At 37.2% G+C, this 20,173-nt stretch overlaps 1 protein-coding gene across 1 annotated transcript in view; it reads left to right on the top strand.

The window, feature by feature from the left end:
* CTNNA3 (catenin alpha 3) overlaps window positions 1-20,173 on the top strand; it is a 460,862-nt gene that overhangs the window by 257,853 nt on the left and 182,836 nt on the right. Inside the window, exons 8-9 of the mRNA XM_021399187.1 lie at window positions 8,522-8,602; window positions 12,594-12,746. Coding sequence (XP_021254862.1) covers window positions 8,522-8,602; window positions 12,594-12,746 — 234 coding nt within the window. The remainder of the gene's footprint in view (window positions 1-8,521; window positions 8,603-12,593; window positions 12,747-20,173) is intronic.

Genomic DNA, 20,173 nt, shown 5'->3' with positions numbered 1-20,173 from the left:
TGCCCCCGATCCTTTTGACAAGGCTGTGCTCCATCCTTACAACCACCAGCTTGTACTGACAGTGGGGGCTGCTGTGACCCAGGTGCAAGACCTTGCCCTTGGATTTGTTGAACATCATGAGTTTCTCCTGCACCCACTGCTTGGGACTGTTTAGGTCTCTCTGAAAGGCATCCTGTCCCTTGGGTGTGTTGACAACACCATGCAACTTGGTTTCATACACAAACTTGCTGAGGGTGTGCTGGGTCCTGCTGCTGATGCTAGTGATGTAGGTGTTAAAGAGCACAGGACCCGGTACTGACCCCTGAGGGACACCACTTGTCACTGATGTCTGTCTGGACATTGAACCATTGACTGCCACTTCTATTTTAAAGTATGAACCTAAACAAAACCAAATGCATAACATACATGCTAGCTGAAACACATCGTATTTGCCTGATCTTGAGCTGAAGTCTTTTGATAAGTATGTTTTCAAAGTTTCAGCCTGTAGACCTTATTCTCCCATGGTTCCACTTTTGTCACAAGCAGATTCCTTCAAATCATCCAACAGAAATACATACACATTTCACACTCTATAGTGTGTGAAACTAGTGGGTTTTTTAAAATGAAATAACAAGTGGGATTCTCTTTATTGATCAATATGTGCATAGCTGAAATTTCATATCAATGCAGTCTGAGGGAAATTAGTCTTCGTTATCCATCCACAGTGATATAAGAATATCACAAAAATGCTGATGTTCCATTAAAAGTGTTTTCACGTCTATTCTCTAAGCGATGATGAATAGGATCATGAAGATTATCTAAAAAAAAAACATGTCAGCGTAAACATGTAGTTAACTTCATAAAGAAAAAAAAATCCCAGTTTTATAGTTCTGGCTTCCATATATTATCATGTCCCACTTGGATGCAGTGGGAGTATAAGGAGAAAGTAATGGATGGTGTTGGTTGATACAGAGTGGCTATGAGGAATAAGAAGTGAGATTTTTTTTTAGGAATATTTTTGTAATCATTCAAATTCTGTATATTTCTTAAATGCTGATATACATGTTATTAATCATCTTAAGTCAGTTAGAAGCTATGCGGTACAAATTGCATGAAAATACCACATCTGCAACCACACTAAGATTTTTTTTTTTTGTAATTGTCTTGAGAAGTGCCAGATATGCCTTTGCTTTGTGAAAGGAATAGTACTTCAGAACTCGTATTAACTCAGTGCATCTCCAGGTATGGAAGAATTCCAGTAGTAGCTTAGGGCTGGAGATTTTCCTCTGTTTGTAGTTCTTGTGTAAGACTGTAAGATTTAAGAGTATGGCTAAAACCTCTAAACAATCTGAATGAGAAGGACTGTCTTAGCAACTGTACTGTATTCTGTTCCAGATTTTCCTCTCCCTTCGTCCCCTTTCTCCCTCTCATAACAGCATATAATCTCCAAGCAATTTATATGATAGTTCATCATAGGAAAGCCTTATATTGCTGCTGTAGGATGAGGTTTTCTCCAACTAATTTCCAGTTTCACTTCTGTGAAGTTGTCAGAACGCTTTGGTGAATGGTAGATGGATATTCAATTACAAACTTGTGTACCAGGGACTTAGAAAATTGCTCCTTAATGAAAAGCAGATGAACCTTCAGTATGTGTCTTGTTATCAGTTTGATAGTATGGATACTACCCTATTTCTGATTATATTTGCATAATCAGTCAATAAGACACAATATCTGATCAAAAGAAATAGAAGAAATTTTTTATTTTCTTGTGATTTCCCCAAATAGTTTAAAGCTGAAGTACAACCCAAAGGAAAGTACCACTGGCCTGTATGACTTCTTTATGAAGCATGAAGACTGTTACATCTGAAATATGAAGTACATGTGGCTTTTGATTTTGCATTGGAAATAGTAAGCAGTCATCTTAATTGCTTTGCAACAGACCAGCTGTGATGCATTCATTTTCTGTGACCGTATCCAAGATGAGAATTAGGAAAATATGGGATGTTTTTAAGACCACCTTGGAATCGTACTGAAATTTTTCTACTATTTCAATGTGAAAAAGTGAAAAAACGACATAATGAGGTATCTGACTGTATATATCAGAAAGAAACAATAAAAATTCAAAACTGCGTAGGTTTTTCCTCCCTTCTGTGGCTTGCTCACATTCCACTTTTGAGATGGTTTATGACCTCATGCTCATACCAGAAACCAGAGACTCTGTCCTTGGAAGCACCTTGGAAGCACCTTGACTGCTCTTCCCTAACTTCAGGTGTCTCACAGCAATGTTCCAGGGAGTTGATAAAGAGGTGTAATATGATGCATATTCCAACAACATAATTATTTCTGAGAAAATAGGATTAATTGTGATCTTTAAATTTTTTTAAATTTAGATTGTTATAAACTATTTTTTTCCTTAAGTTGTATTATCCATGCTCAATTAGAATTAAATTTGGTTTTCAGTATTAAGAACTGGTTACTAACATAATGTTAAAACAGAATTATGAAGAGTAGGCTGTAAATTCAGGAATTTTCTTGTGAATTGATTGAGAAAGGGTAATTCACACAGTGGGGAGAGCCCCCTGTACTCCATCTGATATCCATAGAGGTTGAGGTGATTCATTCCATATGAAGTACTTCGCATCTCACACCATGAGATCCATAGGGAGCTGTCCATTACAGCTCAAGAGAGAAAAAATCATGTATTGAAGATGCTGAAGAGAATATCTGTAGTGAGAGTTTCACATAAAATATTCCTTATTTTCCCCATTGCATGTGATTTTTCATGATCTTGTCACTTAATCATTTTGTTAATGCAGTTCCTTGTTTTCACAGAAGCTAGCTTCCTTGAGTTGGGTGTCTGTAGAAAAAGTGCACTAGACTTTATTAATTGGAGTGTGTAGGGAATCTGTTATCAAATAGTGTTTTCAATTGAAAATATGGTTGTTTTGTGTGTGTGCATGTTGCCTATATTAACAAAGAGGTAATAAATATTCTTGTAAAATAATTTCCTTTTGGTGCCTTTTGATATTCAGTAAAAGTGTGCTTTGAAGTGCTTTATGAGAAGGTCTCGGAAGCTATTGGCTTTTTGAAAGAATCCTTGTTCTATAGACTGTCAGAAATGTCAAGTTCTTTCTTCACTGTCTTGTCAGGGGTTTCCTTGAGTAACTGAAAAATGTTCATTTAAGAGATTTCTCAGGCAGTGGTTAATTAGATGCTGCTGCTGAATACTTTTAAAGATCTAAAGATTAAATAAAAAAAAATGGAAAAAACTTCAGTATAACTGTTTGTACATGTAAATAGTCGGGTTGTTTCAGTGAGGTTAGTTACAACAAAAAAGTTACTTGTATCCCCTGCCAGGAATAAAGAGGCCTTTTTGAAAGATTGTTTAAAAGTTTGAGACATGCTTGAAAACAAGAATTGTAAACTCTTCAAATCCAGCTGGTTTCTTTCTGTATTGGAATATGACACAGCATTGTCCATTGAGATCTGTACCTCTGGAGAAGCTCATAGTTCTTGTTTAGCTTGTCATTATGTGTTTAAACAAGGGATCTTGTTTTTCACTTGAAGGTTGTGGACTGACGTTTCAATGCAGGTTGAAAACTTGAATAATAATTTTTTTTTTCCTACTATGCTGCAAGACAGTAATGGATTTATCTCTGTAAAATGAAACGAAGTCTTTTGGACTACAAAGTAAATGAAAAGACGTTTATTGCTGAGTCATGGTACAGCTGCTGTACCAATGCTGTTTATTTGTTTGCTGATAAACAATGAAAATATATGTAAGTTTTTATACCTGTTTAGTGTTTCCATCATTGTATAACTGTTCAGGAACAGACACATGCTAGGAAACAGCGTAAGTTCAGTTTCTGGCCATAGTCTGTTAAGTATGAAAATCTGTCTTCACCAGAGCATTTGGGTGCTATATGGATTGATGCTATAAACTTCAGCCTGCCCAGCTAGGTCTCTCACCAACCTCTGAGGCGGCTAGAGTGGGGATCAGGCCATTTGGAGATAATGCTGAAGTGATTCCTTTATCTCCTTGGTGACTATAAGGAGACTTGAAGAATTGCAGCCTTGCAGGATTTGAGTTAAAACTTATGAAAACTTTACCACCAGTGCATACCTAAATAAACAGGCTCTATTTCACACAGACAGCTCTCATTTATTTTTGTCCTGACAGTAGGAGTATTTCTGTTCTCTGTTGAAATGGAATTCTTGGTTATGGCTGAAAGAGATGTTGTTCTTGGAGTCAGATAGTGAATACTAAAGGTATTTACTATTTTAATACCTATGACTGACCGTATCCATATTATAAATGTAGATCGAACCTGTCAGCCTCAGTACTTGAAGACTTTAGATGGTCACTTAGGTACTTCTTCCCAAATTTCTTTATAATCTTGTAATGAGAGTTTAGGCTGGAGACGCAGTGCAACTATTAGGTGTACATTTGTAGCACTATGTAAGTATAAGAAAAATGAAATTAGAAACTTTATCAGAATAATGATATTCCTTTATTTAGAATCTCTCTTGAAAACAATGAAGTGTGAAATCTGAAGAAGTACTTCTTTACTTGCTAATACTGTTTTAAGTGTTGGCATGTACCCACCATAGGCTCTATTGAAGACATGTTCTTGAGTTCATCAGGGTTCTGTAGCTAAGGAAAGAGTATGCATTTCCACCTGTGTACCTTGGAGGATCTGTAATATCCATGGTGGTCATGATCTCCTGCTGTTACAAAATGAACTCTATTGAAAGCGCTGGAGACTTTTTTCAGCTGACCACCTGCATTTAGATGTGTGCTATTTTATATGAAAATGTGACAGGAATGTTTTTCTCATGTATAGTTTTTAAGCCAATTAAAGTTGTTTGTCAGTGTATGGAAAAAGTCCTGTATTGTTGGCACTACTCAGTGTTTATCTTCAGGCTATGCAACGTTAATTAAAATGTTTGTTTTCATTTATGCAAGTGTTAATAATGTGATTCTGTGCTTGTAAAACGTGTATTGTGTTAAAAATGCATTGAAATAGGAGCTGCATATTGCTTGTAATATTTACACAAGGGAGCCATATAGCCATCGTTATGTATATTTTACAGAATAAAACTGTAGCTGCATACAGGAAAACTGAGATAAAGAGGTTAGTTTAGTTGCATGATTTTCATAACCTAGAATCTAGAATTGTGTGCATCATTTCTGTAGTCCTTTTCTCTGTTCAGTCACCCTTACAGGACTGAACTACTTCAGGAAGGACTTGCTTATTTTTAAATACAGCAGTCATGAGAAGGACAGTGGTAAGCAAAAGCAGAATATTTCCAGTACAGACATTTTAGCTGTATTACTGGAGAGTCATACATAGTGTGGAAATGTTCTCTTTCAGTATGCCTTTGTGACACGTACTTCAAAAATAGTAAATATGATGATTTAAAAAAAAAAGACAAAACGTGGTCAGCAAGTATGGAACTTGAATGCCTACTGTCCTGTAGGTATGTGAAGGTCTGCTGAGCTTAACTGAAAGGAGTAATTCAGTCTTCAAAGGCATGTGGGACCAACAGGTGATATTTTACAGAAGTTGGACAATGCTACGCAAGGCCATTGACCCTTAAGAGTACTCTCATGATAGGCTTTGTAGTCAGATGTCCCCTTAACAGGTTGTACACAATTCTGAAATATTTAAATCCTTAGAAGAATGATTTACCTGAACAGTAGTGTGTTTTGAAGCTTCATATTTCTTTAAGGAAGAAAGTATGAAGCTATGAAGTTAACCACATTCTTGATCTCTCCATACTTCATGTCTGGAGACTACATTTTACAGTATATTTAGGTTTTGTTGCTTGTTAAGTAACTTCCTATTAGCTGCCTCAGTGAGTTAGATTTGCTTAGAGCCAATTGTATCACCAGTTGCCTCCTTTGAAGTTGCAGGTTACTAGGGGAGCTTGTTTAATATTACAGTATTTTTACATGGATTATGTTGTCATTGACAAAAAGACGATAAATACAAAACTTTTAAAGAGTGTGCCAGTGAAGAACTGTGGCTTTTATTATGTGAAAAATGCATAGATGGGCATTAAACTGACTTCTATCCACAGTGCTTTTATTGGGCCTGTTTTCCTAGCATTTTAGGAAGGTTCGATTTTGTTATCAAAGCTGGCGACAGCTTGCAAATCATGTTACAAGAATCTTATTTACTTTGATTCCTAGGCAAGTGTTGGTTTGAGAAACAGTCATGTTACTATAATGATCTCTCTCTCCAAAATGTACTTGTGATTAGTATCATAGAATGGCCTGGGTTGAAAAGGACCTCAAAGATCATCTATTCTCAACCCCCCTGCTGAGTGCAGGGTTACCAACCACTAGACCAGGCTGCCCAGAGACACATCCAGCCTGGTCTTGAATGCCTCCAGGGATGGGGCATCCACAACGCCCTTGGGCAACCTGTTCCAGTGCATCACCACCCTCTGAGTGAAAAATTTCCTCCTAATATCTAACCTAAACCTCCTGTGTCTCCGTTTAAAACCATTCCCCTTGTCCTGTCGCTATCCACCCTTGTGAACAGTTGTTCCCCCTCCTGTTTATATGCTCCCTTCAAGTATTGGAAGGCCGCAATGAGGTCCCCCCAGAGCCTTCTCTTCTCCAAGCTAAACAAGCCCAGTTCCCTCAACCTTTCTTCATAGGAGAGGTGTTCCAGCCCTCTGATCATCTTAGTGGCCCTTCTCTGAACTCGTTCCAAGAGCTCCGCATCTTTCTTGTGCTGGGGGCCCCAGGCCTGGACACAGTACTCCAGATGGGGCCCCTCAAGAGCCGAGTAGAGGAGGACTGCCACCTCCCTCTCCCTGCTGGCCACTCCTCTTTTAATGCAGCCCAGAACATAGTTGGCCTTCCGAGCTGCGAGCGCATACTGCTGGCTCATGTCCAGCTTCTCGTCCATCAGGACTTGTTCTTGAGGAGTTCTTCCCCCAGGTTGTATAAATACCTGGGATTGACCCAGCCCAAGTGCAGCACCTTGCATTTGGCCTTGTTGAACCTCATTAGGTTCTCGTGGGCCCACTTGTCCAGCCTGTCCAGGTCTCTCTGGATGGCTTCCCTTCCTTCCAATGTATTGTCTGCACCGCTCAGCTTGGTGTCACCTGCAAACTTGCTGAGGGTGCACTCATCTCCCTGTGAAGATCATAAGCAATTTCAGAAACTGAAAATGATAGGAAAACACCAAAGTTAGCATTAATAAGGAATCTTAAAATAATTTTTAAAAGTTGTTGTTCCCTTTGCTCATAGAAAATGTACTAATCATTTCAAGGCTTTTATGATGTTACAAATTTAATGTAAAATCCCCTGGTTATTTCTAGTCTCTGTTGTAATGCTAAGTATATTGCTCTGTTCGCTGATATATTATTTATCAAGCAGTTAACTGATTGAAATGTTATATATAGTGAGTAAGAAAGGAATACATCTGGTTACATACTGAGGTACGACTACTTCTGTTTACATTAGTATTTATTTTGTTATGATTGGTCATGTTTATAATACAGACAAGCATACCGTAGTACACTAGTCTAAGTGCGCAAGTCCAAATACTGTGGTTAGTAAACGTAACTATTTCCTCATTATTCAGGAGAATATGCTCCTTTCCCTGGACGTGTTACGTGCACTTAATTAAGTCTGCGTGTAAAGACATTTTCACTTTGGTTTCTTTTCTTTGCTTGGGAGCAGTCCAAATTAGTGAGCAGTAAATGACTGCTTTAGAGCCACAGTGATACGTGTAGGTTATATGCTAACATGGAAAAAGACTGCTTAAGACAACTACTATGGTAATATTGTATAGGAGAAATACTGAGCAGTAGAATGAAAATGCTAACTGTGCTTTTCAGATAGCTAACAATCATAAAAGCACTTTGCTTGTAGATAGAAATAAAAAGTTAAGACTGTTTGGAAGGTATACAGCTGATTCCCTGAAGACCTCTGCAATATTTCAGTAGCTTGGTCTTCTACTGATGCTGAGAATGAATGTGCTGATAGATGAAAAAAATGCCCATTTTCCTTGGCAGTGTTTATTTGCTTTGCATTGCAAAGTTGTGGACATTTTGAAACTCACCCATTCTGCTCTGTGGGAGTAAAATAATGATTACAGATTAAAGCAATATCAAACAGTCTGTGAACATCTGAATTTATGAATTGCTTGTAGAGTGGAAAAAGTGATTTTTCACAGTACGGTGATAATGGATTGGCATCAATAATAATAATTGCATTAATGTTATTTCATTAGTAATCCTGAACTATAAATTACTGTATGACAGCAATTCAGAAGATTAAAGTTGTTTAGTTTCTTTCTTACATACAGCTAATAAAACTTGTTTTGACTCATTGGATTTTGCTCAGCGTCACAAATTGGCATTCTGTGGGGTATTTCAGAAACAAGGGATACTTGCATTGAAATTAGGGAAAAAAAATCCTTAAGCATATAATATATGATTTACCAAATGTTCTAATGATTTGATAACACAAAAAGTTGCTGAATAACTGTAGTTTTGTTTTCTGTCATATTTATTACAGACTGACAGGAAAGAAAGAAGTGATGCTTTGAATGTTGCAATAGATAGTATGTGCAAGAAGACGAGAGACCTTCGCAGACAGGTAAATCGCCTGGGGAACTAGTAGAAAAGGTAGACTTGAGGAATTACCTAAATTGCAATTTCAGATTTTATGGTACTACATTTTGTAAATAAACCTTTCTTCTGTGTTGGGGAAATACTGACGGTAATTACAGTAGTCCACAGAGCATATACATCCAGATTTTCAAAACTGTGCAAAAAAACCCTACCACATTTAGATATTGGCTGTGTATATGTATGTATGTAGACAAAATTCTGCAAGTGTACATGTCTAGGCATATATGTAAGTATGTATTTTTGATAAGAATATATCGGTAATGTGCTTCGGAAAACAAGGTTAGTTTTATTTTAAATGGACTTGAATTATCATTCATTTTATTATTGGTTGTTGGAATAGGTACCTTGAAGGGACCACTGGGTCTATATCTAGTCCTTCCATGTTGTGGAAGTTTAAGCAACAGAGAAGGGTACTGGGCGTACTTGGTCCAGAGTCAAATCTCATGTTTTGCATCCTGTAATCCTAAGACTACTGTAAGGCTGGGATCGAAATCCACAGCTTTGGTGTATTGCAGAAGATGAGCAGTGGACAGTCAGCTCTGTATACATCCTTGCAGCTGCGAGGAGTATCTTTGAAAAAAGGGTTAATGGTGTTGTACACTTTTAAAGTTCCAGCTTAGAAAGGAGAGCTGAAAAGCTTGTAGTACTTTCAACCAGGCTGTACCAATCAGCCATATGAAAGTTTATGGCCACACAGAATGTGAGCACGCCTTTTATCCTGTCTGGCACTGGCTGTTTGTCAGTTCTCTGGTGGAAGAAAATCCCTCCCAACTTTGTATACAGTCTCACAAGCCAACTCTTATATTTTATGATGGTGAATAAATCTTTTCTGTCTCCCATGGTCATCCAGGAGAAGCCTTGAAAGATAAGAAGACTGTAATATGGTGCTATTCCACTTCCTTTCACATTTAATCAAAATTACATTCAGTTCAGACACCCTTGTGATACAGACTTTCATCATGAGCTCTGTTAACTCTTCCATTGTGTGATACTGTCTCTTCCACAAGTGAAATAGGCTCCATCTTTTCGTTGACTCAAGAAATGTCTATGTTACGGCATTTAAAATTTTATAAATTTTTGTGTTTTTATAGAAGCCTTTGTTAAATGTTTGGGTTTAATGTAGTCATGCCCAATTAATGGACAACTTAGAACTAGTATCTTCAACCAGAGTAGCTCCGTGGCTTTTAATATTCCCCTAGGGGGGTATGTATGATAGGTCAGAAGGAGGATGATGTCTAACTTGGAGGGAGTACAGGAAGTACTCCCTTGTACATACCATCAGGGCTTGGGGAATATGCCCTTTGAGGAGTAACTGAAGGAAATGGGGCTGTTTAGTCTGGAGAAGAGGAGGCTGAGGGGAGACCTCATTGTTCTCTTCAAATACCTGAAAGGTGATTGCAGTGAGAGCAGGGCTGGTCTCTTCTCACTGGTGGCAGGTGACAGGACAAGGGGAAATGGCCTCAAGATGCGCCAGGGGAGGTTTAGGTTGGATATCAGGAAAAACTTCTTTACAGAAAGGGTTGTTAAGCACTGGAACAGGCTCCCTGAGGAGGTGGTTGAGTCACCATCCCTGAATGTGTTTAAAAACCGTTTGGATGTGGTGCTTAGGGACATGATTTAGTGGTGGGTTGTTAGAGCAGTGCGGTTGCGGTAAGTTGCAGTTGGACTCGATGATCTTGAAGGTCCTTTCCAACCTGAGCAATTCTATGATTCCATGATCTCTTTCACTTACGAGTAGGAGATGAATTTTAATTACAGCACAGTACCTTCCCTAGTAGCACCTGCCGGAACTACTGTTGCTGTTCTATGCTTACCTTCCTATATTTTGACTTAGTTTTTAGCCTTTTGCTCTGCAGGTGGTTGGTATCAAAAACAGACGTATTGAGTAGTGGAAAATAAATGATATGATTAGACTGAAGAGAAATTAAGACTGTTTCAGATAGTTCCTTTTCCTTTCCTTGTTTTGCACTGCATTTCTTCATTCTTTAATGCTACAGAGACCATATCTGAAAATCTGAGCTTTGGGTGTTTCTTAGAATAGTTAAAATAAGAGCATATTTCAAACTTGTTTGTATTCAGCAAAGGCACAGCATTATCATTTTTTAAAAAAAGATGTTTTGCTTTGCTGAACTGCAGGATAGAGGATTTCTTGGAACAAAATAATGTTGATAATTTACATGTGAAAGATTAATTATTCCAATCACACAAGTAAAAAGCAACAGCAAAAAATTATTTGATGAGACAGAAAATTAGGCTTCGACTTTAAAACCAAATGCCTCATACTCACCATGAATGTGACTGAAGTTGTTGGTCCTAAAAAGAATGTAGTAAGACAGATATGATTCCACAGTGTTTTGTTGTTGATTATTATAAGTGATAATCTTAATATTTTAGACTATGATTCCTCAAGACCACGTTTATGTACTTAGTTTTAATGTATGTGAAGTACATTGAGGGGAGTGTATCAGTTTTCTTCAGTTGAACACAAATTTTAAAAGATAATTTAGTGGGACTGGAGGTTCATTGTATTTTGATCCTGGTGTCTTTTTCACTTTTAAAATAGAATGGATATGGGTGAGACTGTGTGTGTGTATATATATATAAATATTATAGCATCCAACTCTATATTGGGATCTTGTAGCTTCTGTCTTTGCAACTGACTTTTGAGAGCATACAGTCCAGATTGAGTCTCCTAATGCAATACATTACAGTAAGTCAGAAGACAAAAGCATTCCAAATTTTAAACTAAGGTTTTTTTTTTTTGGTAAGGTTTTTATGTCCTGAGTAGCTTTTCTAGCTGTAGGAGCTTTCGCCTTTACAGAATTTTCATGTAAATACATTGAGGCTGAAGGCTAAATGGGAAGCATTTCCTTTAGAAATAAACTTGCTGCCATAGGAGCTTAAAAGACTTTGTTTCCTTCTTTTCTGCTCCAATCAGTATCTTCTATACTTATTTCAAAAAATTTTTTTTGCAGTAAGAACTCAGTAAACTTGATAATTCAAATCTATTTCGTGGGTAGTTTTGATCATTGTATTTCATGCCACGTTCTCCGATTAAAATGAACAATTGCCATGTGTAGGTTTATTACGGGGAAATCAACCTTTCAATCAAGTAATGTCCTGATTATCAGTTTCAAGATTACATGAAATCTAATTTAAGGAAGCTAGTTTGTATCAGAATGTTACATTTCTTTAATAATTTAAGAAAGAAGATTAAGAACAATTAATTGAAAAAGGGAAAATTGAACTTCAGACTTGCTTACAATTCTCTTTGCTCTACTAATCTGTTGTCGGGTGGCATCGTTAGTAATCTCATGGAGACAACAGCTGTGAAGGCTACCATGTAGCTAATCAAAATGTATCTTTGAGTTTTCCAGGAAGGTAGAAAAATATTTGGGTAATTTTGCAGTTAGGAAACTGTGATAAAGAGTATTTTGTGAGTAAAAACATAATTAAATGAATACTTTCTCTGTAAAGTAATGGAATAGCTTTCTCCCTTGACATCTGAACTACAATTGAAAGAACACAGGAGACAAAATTAGGTTTTGTCTAACAGTGATTTTTAATGTGTGGAATCATTTAAGTAGTTTATTGTGTTCATCAAAGAACATGAGTATTTGTTTGACTCTATTGATTTTGAGAGGTCAAATAGACCTTTTAAGTGCTTTATGTTACTGTACACACACACTCAACTGGTCACATGTACAAGTGTGCAGATTTATGTACTAGTAGAGTAAAACTGTCCCTAAATTTAAAGAGTGTTTTCTGTGTAATGGGAAAACTGTAGTTTTAGTCACGTAATTCTGCCCTTAATGCAGGAATGCAATGTGTACATGTTATACTAATATATAATTACAGTGGACTTTATTCGTGAATGCAGTTTATTAATACATAACATAGTATATATAGTAGAATTTAGTGAATAGCTGATATAAATACAATGCTTTGTTTTGCAGCTTCGTAAAGCCATTATAGATCACATCTCAGACTCCTTCTTAGATACCACTGTTCCGCTTCTAGTTCTCATTGAAGCTGCTAAAAATGGAAGAGAGAAAGAAATAAAAGAATATGCTGCTATATTTCGAGAACATACCAGCAGACTTGTGGAGGTATGGTAAATGGTCTTGCACTTTTTTGAACTGCATGATGTAAGTAAATTGCCTCTGCTGTATTCCCTTTGCTGCCAAATACCATAAAAAAAATTAAGGTGTTATTTCAGGTAAGAATGCATTAATGGCCTAAGGCCATAGTAAATATACCCTACTTTTTACATAATGGTATGCAGTAAGATAATGGGTTTTGTGGTATTGACAATCTGTACTCTTCAATTGAATAGAAATTTGATGGAGGGGAATTCTGCTTTGATAAATTATTCTAAGTGTTTCCACAGAAATATTCAGTAAGAACTTGATGTAATAGGTGATTTTTAGGGAGTAGTAGCTCAAATTTTAAGAGTTCTAAGACGTGGTAGACTTAATGTATGTGTAAATATACAGTGTGTGTGTGTATATATTTATGTTGTAACTTCATACAGTGCCTACAGTGAACAACACATACTTGATAAAACATTTTAAGTCACTGGGTTTCACAGAGACTGTGCACAGTGTCACGTGCTGTTGTATGATTAGTTGTTCTACCTTGTCTCTCTTTACTGGTGTTTACATCATGCACAGCTATTCAAAATGAACATACAATTGAAGTTATCTTCTGGATATCTACTAGAACTGAAATAACAAATTTGAAAATTCTTACATTGGTTTAAAGTATTTTTTTTGTCAGGAGCTTGTTTGATACTCAGTGGCTTTTTGATGAACTGTGCTAGTAAGCTCACTAGCATGTTAGTTAGATAGGAGTTACACTGCATCCATCAACTGCTAGCCTACCAGAAGTAAAACAAACAAAAATGAAGAATTATTAACGGCTAAGCTAGTAGTCACTAAGGGACCTTGTACCTACAGACAGACTTATCTGATTTCTAAGAAAAAAATCAGTCATTGTCAACAGCATCAGAAAAGAAAAAGAATATGGCAGCTGTTCTGTGGACAGTGGATTAACAATTCAGTTGGTATAGATGATTTATAATTGATCTGGACAGGCTGGATCGCTGGGCTGAAGCCAGTGGGATGAGGTTCAGCAAGACCAAGTGCTGGGTCCTGCACTTGGGCCACAACAACCCCAGGCAACACTACAGGCATGGGGCAGAGTGGCTGGAAGACTGTGCAGAGGAAACGAACCTGGGGGTGTTCTTCAACGCTGAGCATGAGCCAGCAGTGTGCCCAGGTGTCCAAGAGGCCAATGGCATCCTGGCTTGTATCAAAAATAGTGCTGCCAGTAGGAGTAGGGAAGTCATTGTTCCTCTGTACTCAGCACTGGTGAGGCTGCACCTCGAGTACTGTGTCTAGTTTTGGGCCCCTCACTGCAAGAAAGACATTGAGGCCCTGAAGTGTGTTCAGAGGAGGGCGACAAAGCTGGTGAGGGGTCTGGAGCACAGACCTTATGAGGAGCGGCTGAGGAAGCTGGGATTGTTCAGTGTGGAGAAGAGGAGGCTCAAGGGAGACCTTATCGCTCTCTATAACTACCTGAAGGGAGGTTGTAGTGAGCTGGAGGTCAGCCTCTTCTCTCTTGTAACTAGTGACAGGATGAGGGGGAATGGCCTCAAGTTGCTCCAGGGGAGATTTAGGCTGGACATTAGGAAATACTGCTTTTCTGAAAGAGTGGTTAGGCACTGGAATGGGCTGCCCAGGGAGGTGGTTGAGTCACTGTCCCTGCAGATATTCAAGAAACATTTAGATATATAGTGTTGAGAGACATGGTTTAGTGGAGTTATTGGAGGTAGGTGGATGGTTGGACTGGATGATCTTGTAGGTCTTTTCCAACCTTGCTAATCCTATGATTCTAAATCAGACAGCATTTAAATACATCGAAGCAGTGAATTGGAAGCGTATTTTCGCTTTTAGCATTTCAAAAGATGTTACGTGGAAAATATTTTCTTCTAAATGAAAGTTACATTGCACTGTACTGTTGCTTTAATTTGCCAAATAACATAGTAGGTAGATGGAATTAGATCTCAGTAATCTTAATTTTCTGCAGCTTGGTTTCCAACTGGACGTGATTCTGCGGGTAGTTGATAGCCCACAGAAATCAGATACAGGTAAAAGAATTACCAGAGAGCCTGATCATGCAAGAAGGACAAGACAAATGGAAAGGAGATGAATCGGTTTCAAATCCTCAGTACCTCTATTATCCATTTGATTTATCACTTTACTTACTTTTCCTTGCTGAAACTTGTGATTATAAGTATCACCTGTCCTGTTGGGGATAGCTGCCATGCCTTTTGCTAGGGATATATTTCATAATGTGATGCTTTGTTCTGCTTGTACAATTTTGAGTTGGATGTCATGTTAATTGAAGATCTCTGTACAGATTCCATGAAGTTTTCCTGCATCATTGCATTTGATTAGAGACTTCTTACATAGCAGATATTTTTTCCATGTTTGCCAGAGTACTCACTTCCTTGTCTACATATACATATATATTATTCCTTTATTATTTATTCCCTTCAGTGTTAAAAAAAATCAACTAAATCCTCCTACAGTTCTCAGGTTATGAAGTACAAAGCTGGAATGGTACTCATGTATACCATTGCAGAATTAGGCTTCATCTTCCCTGTAATTTAGTGACTTACTAAAGTACAAGATTGTGGGCAGTATATGCCATAGAGCTATGGAATTCCAACGAGCATGATAGATAATGGTAAAATGCCTTAAAATCTAAGCAACTAAGTATAATTAGTTGCAAAAAATTACATAAGACGGTAACAGTACTAGAGAAGACTGATAAGGTAGATGAGACATTGGACAACTGTAATACAGATATGAAGGCAGTTCTGAAATCCATGTGTAGTTGTCACATATAAGGAGTTCTGCTGTGGGCAGCAGATCATACAGCAGAAGCCTGTGGTGGAAGTGCTACAGCCCATATTATTATTGTATACAAAATACTTTAAGAAGGTTTTTTTCAGGTACCAGTATACTTAATGGAACATATGACCTCTTGAAGTTACTTGCAAGCTCTGATACCTGGAAAGCAGCTCAGATGCTAGCATTTCCTATTTTCTGCCTTGGAGAACAGCCCAGGATATAGTTGGCCTTTTGGGCTGCAAGCACAACATCCTAATTCTCGATACATTTTTCCCTGAATGACTGTTCACGTTCTCTAGATTGAATGTCATCCTCTGTTTTACCATCCAGTCATGCAGTATCCTGATGTCTTTTTGCAAATCTTTGTAAGTAATTATTTTCTTCTCTGAATAATGTGGCAAAAAAAAAATATCAAAGGTTAGTGGGGACACTATGACCTTAGTGAGATTTTTGGCTTACAGTTTTCTCTAAATTTTCTCCAAGTTCGTGCCTGAGGTTGTAAAAAAAATAATGCTAAAACTGTCTGTATCAGCTGTGACTAACTGGTTACTCTGCCACTCAGATTTTTAGCAAAGCCACGTGTTTCCTCTTAATCCTATTCTTGGAGGAGTAGCAGGATCTATGTGCTTGGATCTCACTGTTGAATACATGCTACGGCTAACAGTCTAACTCCTTGGCAATCTCACGGGAGCCATGTTTCAGTTGCTGAGTGTATGTAAACAGGTCTGTCCATTTCTGCTTGATTTTAGCATTGCTCTTGTAAATGCAGTTATAAGAAAGCTTTCTATTTCCTTTTTTATCATATAAAGGTAAATTTTGCAATTCCAGATGTGCTGTGAAATCAGATGTATACACTGTCATCTGAAACTCCAGCCAAACAAAAATTTCAAAAAACAACTTCCTCTTGATCCAGTCTAATGATTAGTTTCTGTAAATAATTCCATTAAAAATATTACTGTTCCATCTAATCATGCTCCATACAACATTATTTAGCTGAAGTGATGATGCTAGTGTTGCACTGATAAGTAATTTGATTATATCATTTCAAAACAGAGACAGGAAAACATAACACAGTGTTCATAATATATTTTCAAAATCATTAGTGAGCCAACATTTGAATCAACATAGTTCTCTTAGTCTAATTTGCCTTTGTAGAAGTTAGTGCATATTACCACTTTCTTTGATGCTGTCAGTTTTAAATATTACTGCTGGTGCTGAATTGATTTTTACTTGTAACATTTTCATTTGCTATCAGAAATTTGCAAAATAAATTTCTGAATCTCTTCCAGCAAGGGCCTGTATATTTGTGTATTCAGCTCTCCACTTGCACAAAAATTGATTTTAATACTGCAGCCAGTACATCCAATGGTAATAGATAATGCAGTGAATTTATGTTGTAGCATTGAGATATACGTCCATTTTTAAGTAAAAAAAAAACCAACACTGGTATTTGTGTTATTTGTAGTTTAAGCCTTCACTTCTCAGTTCAGATTAAAGTAAATGATAAGAATCCTTCCTCTGCATCAGTAACCACCAGTATTGCTTTACTCATTTGGTTTGGTCTGGAAAGAGTCAGGTATTCTGAGATTGATTGTGTTTGTCTTTTTTCAATATAAAACCTTATCTACTCTGGTTTACCCTTAATCCAAGATAATGATTTCTCAAAGATGATTTATTTTGTTAAGTGCCTGTCCTTCTTCAGACTAAATTATTAGTTTCAGCTGCTATTTTCTAGATAGCTGAAGTGAGGTGAGATGAATTGTACCTTGAGAGGCTTTTGGTTTTTTGAGACAAACATTATTGCATTTTCTTGTGCTTCACATAGCAGTTTTGAATTCAGAATTCCACATCTTTGTTGTCTTAGTGCATTTTCCCATCTGTTTCTGAAAGATCAAGGATATTTGAATAGTAGGTTATCAGATGATTTTCTGGATAAATATAGTAGACCAAGTCAGACGTTACAAGTTCATCTTCTTGCAAAGGTTTCCCCAGCAGGGAATTTGATATGGAAATTAGAAGTACTTCATTAAATATTAAGAGATGCTCTGTGGTTTCTGTTTTAATCAGCAAATTGAAACTTCTCAAGATACGTTCTTCCTTATTTTCTTATGTTATCTGTCTCCTGATTTTATTGACTGCTACAGCCTAGAGGTTCTAGCTTTTGTTAAAAAAGTGCCAGGAGACTTGGGATGTTATATAGGTTGCTCCAAAAGTAATGCCTCCTGTTTATTTCCATGGAAACCACAACAAAGAACAAAATAACACTGTTTGGTAGAACTTTCAGCTACAAAATACTGTTCCTCAAGATAGTCACCATTTTCATTTTGGTGAGCAGTGAACGAGAGCCGGCATGCCACACTTATAAATATCTGCACCGGCGGAGGTGACCGAGCTGTCACTGTAACCACTGCTGAAATGCACCACCCTCCTCTTCATTGTACTTACTTCCAATGTTAGGTCTCCATAAATGTTCAGCAAGCATCAGTGAATGTCAGTGGGTGCCATTTTTTCTGCATGGAAGAATTCAGTGGCAAGCCTTTGCTTCATCTGCACTTCCTTGTCGGATGCCATTGTGTCAGACTGCCCCACTGCTGCCATCTGTCACATGGCAGCAAGACGTAACAGGATATTGGTGGGAAGATTGAACATCTACTGCCATCCCACCAGCATCTGCCTCTGGTGTTGTGGGCCTGCAATACAAAACAGGAGGCATTGCTTTCAGAGCAGCCCGCTGAATTAAACCTACCAGGAATATTAGCTGGTGGTTTGTGGATAGGGCCAGTGTTTGAAGAGCTGAGTCAGTGGCAACGTAATTGAGACACCTTGGCTTACATCTTTGTACTGTTTGCACAGTAATTCTTCAAAACGGAATCTCTTGGTTGTGAATGTGAATAGTGCCTTCAAATGTATGGAGGAAACAAAACAGTCCTAATTACATGGATTAAAAAAAAAAACAGAACCAAACAAGCAAAGCACAAAAAAACCTGGCCAACCTGGGCTATTACATTGAACTCTTTCCATGTATGAAATGAAGAATCAGTAGCTGTAGTATATTTTCATGATTATCAAAGGTTATATTACGCATTCTTCATATGGAGGTTATTCTGGGCTACTATTCCTTAATCCTGCATATACTGTATCAAATATTTGTCTGAATAGTAAATAATAATAAAATCAAAGATGTATTGTAGAAATTAAAAAAAAAAAAAAACAACCATTTTTGGGCTAAGGTTCTGTCTCTATCTTTGTGATCTTTCTTAAAATAAATTCCCCAAATTATATTTTGGTTAGAAAACTATTTTTTTTTTTTTTTTTTAGTTCTAATTCCTTAATGTAATGCATTGATTTTGGTACAAATATTTCAAAAAATGAAAATTAACTGTTTTGAGATTTCATGCATTTTCTTTCTGGCTTGAAATGCCTTTTCATTTAAGGTGTTATGATGAAATTGCACATCTCAAGGTGGTACTTGTTTATATGGAAGTATTTTTCAATGTTCTTGTCTTTTAGAAATTTTCAAAACTTACTCTGTAATGGATCGGAATGAAACCACTATTTATATTATCAAAATTATCATGAAAAGCTTTTGGGGACTTGGATGTACTTTCCTTATCATGCCTTGTAAGACATGCCTACTTTTAGTGAAGATTGTATTCTAGCTTGTGTTTTACTTCTGTTGGAGATGAGAACGGCTTATAGTACGATCAAATATGTGACGGTGATTTATGATAAAATATGTGATAGTGAACAACAGATAGGTAAAATGGAAGACTGAAATTTCCTGTCTACGCAAGCTGAAAAGCAGATATTCTGTAACTGGAAATTTCTTGTTTGGGAAAGCTGACAGTCTGTTCTCCTGAGCTGCTCTATCAAAGAGACGTAATGCTTTCCGAGAGGTGGAGTGATAGGCTTGGTGAACTTGAGATTAAAAAAGGAATTTGATGGGAGCAGGGAGGAATCCTCTGATTATCTTTTCTTTTGGCACAGATGTAAATTTCCTGCTGCCATGTTTAAAGGTCTGCTATACCAAGCTGAGGCTGAGAGATTTAATAGAATTGGAGGTGATGATGAAGTGAACTTTGTGTTCCTCATCTCTTTTTGCTCAGTACACAAATGTACTCTGCAAGCCTGATATAGTAATACAGAAGTCAGATGTAGTGCTCTGGTACATAAACTTGAGGGTTTTGCCTACTGCCTAATTCTTGACGTTGTTTTTTTTTTTTTTTCAGTCTTGAGTGTGTTCTGTTGCTTCTGTTAGACAAGAAATACTGGTTTCCACAAACTGGGATTTCTAAGGTGAAATCTATTGCTGATAATTGACAGCCAGAGGTAGCACATATGTGTAAGTGCGTAGCTATTGTACTGTAGTGATACACAGCAGCAGATACATGTAAGGCATAGTGCGTTCTTAAGAAAAAAAAAAGTTGTTGTCTGATTTATATTTCTAATGCAAAAAATCCACATGTGTTGAAGATCTTTCTAAATGTTGTTAAAAGACCTAAAGGAGAAAGATTCTTGAGTTCTAAAAATACATATAGAGAAATAAATGATTCGGTAACTTTTTAGCTGAAGTTACCGTATGCATTGTTACAAACTGAACAAATAATAGAATCATA

The sequence above is a fragment of the Numida meleagris genome, chromosome 5 (assembly GCF_002078875.1).
Source record: "Numida meleagris isolate 19003 breed g44 Domestic line chromosome 5, NumMel1.0, whole genome shotgun sequence".
Classification (NCBI taxonomy): Eukaryota; Metazoa; Chordata; class Aves; order Galliformes; family Numididae; genus Numida; species Numida meleagris.
This window is presented reverse-complemented; position numbering and strand designations above follow the sequence as displayed.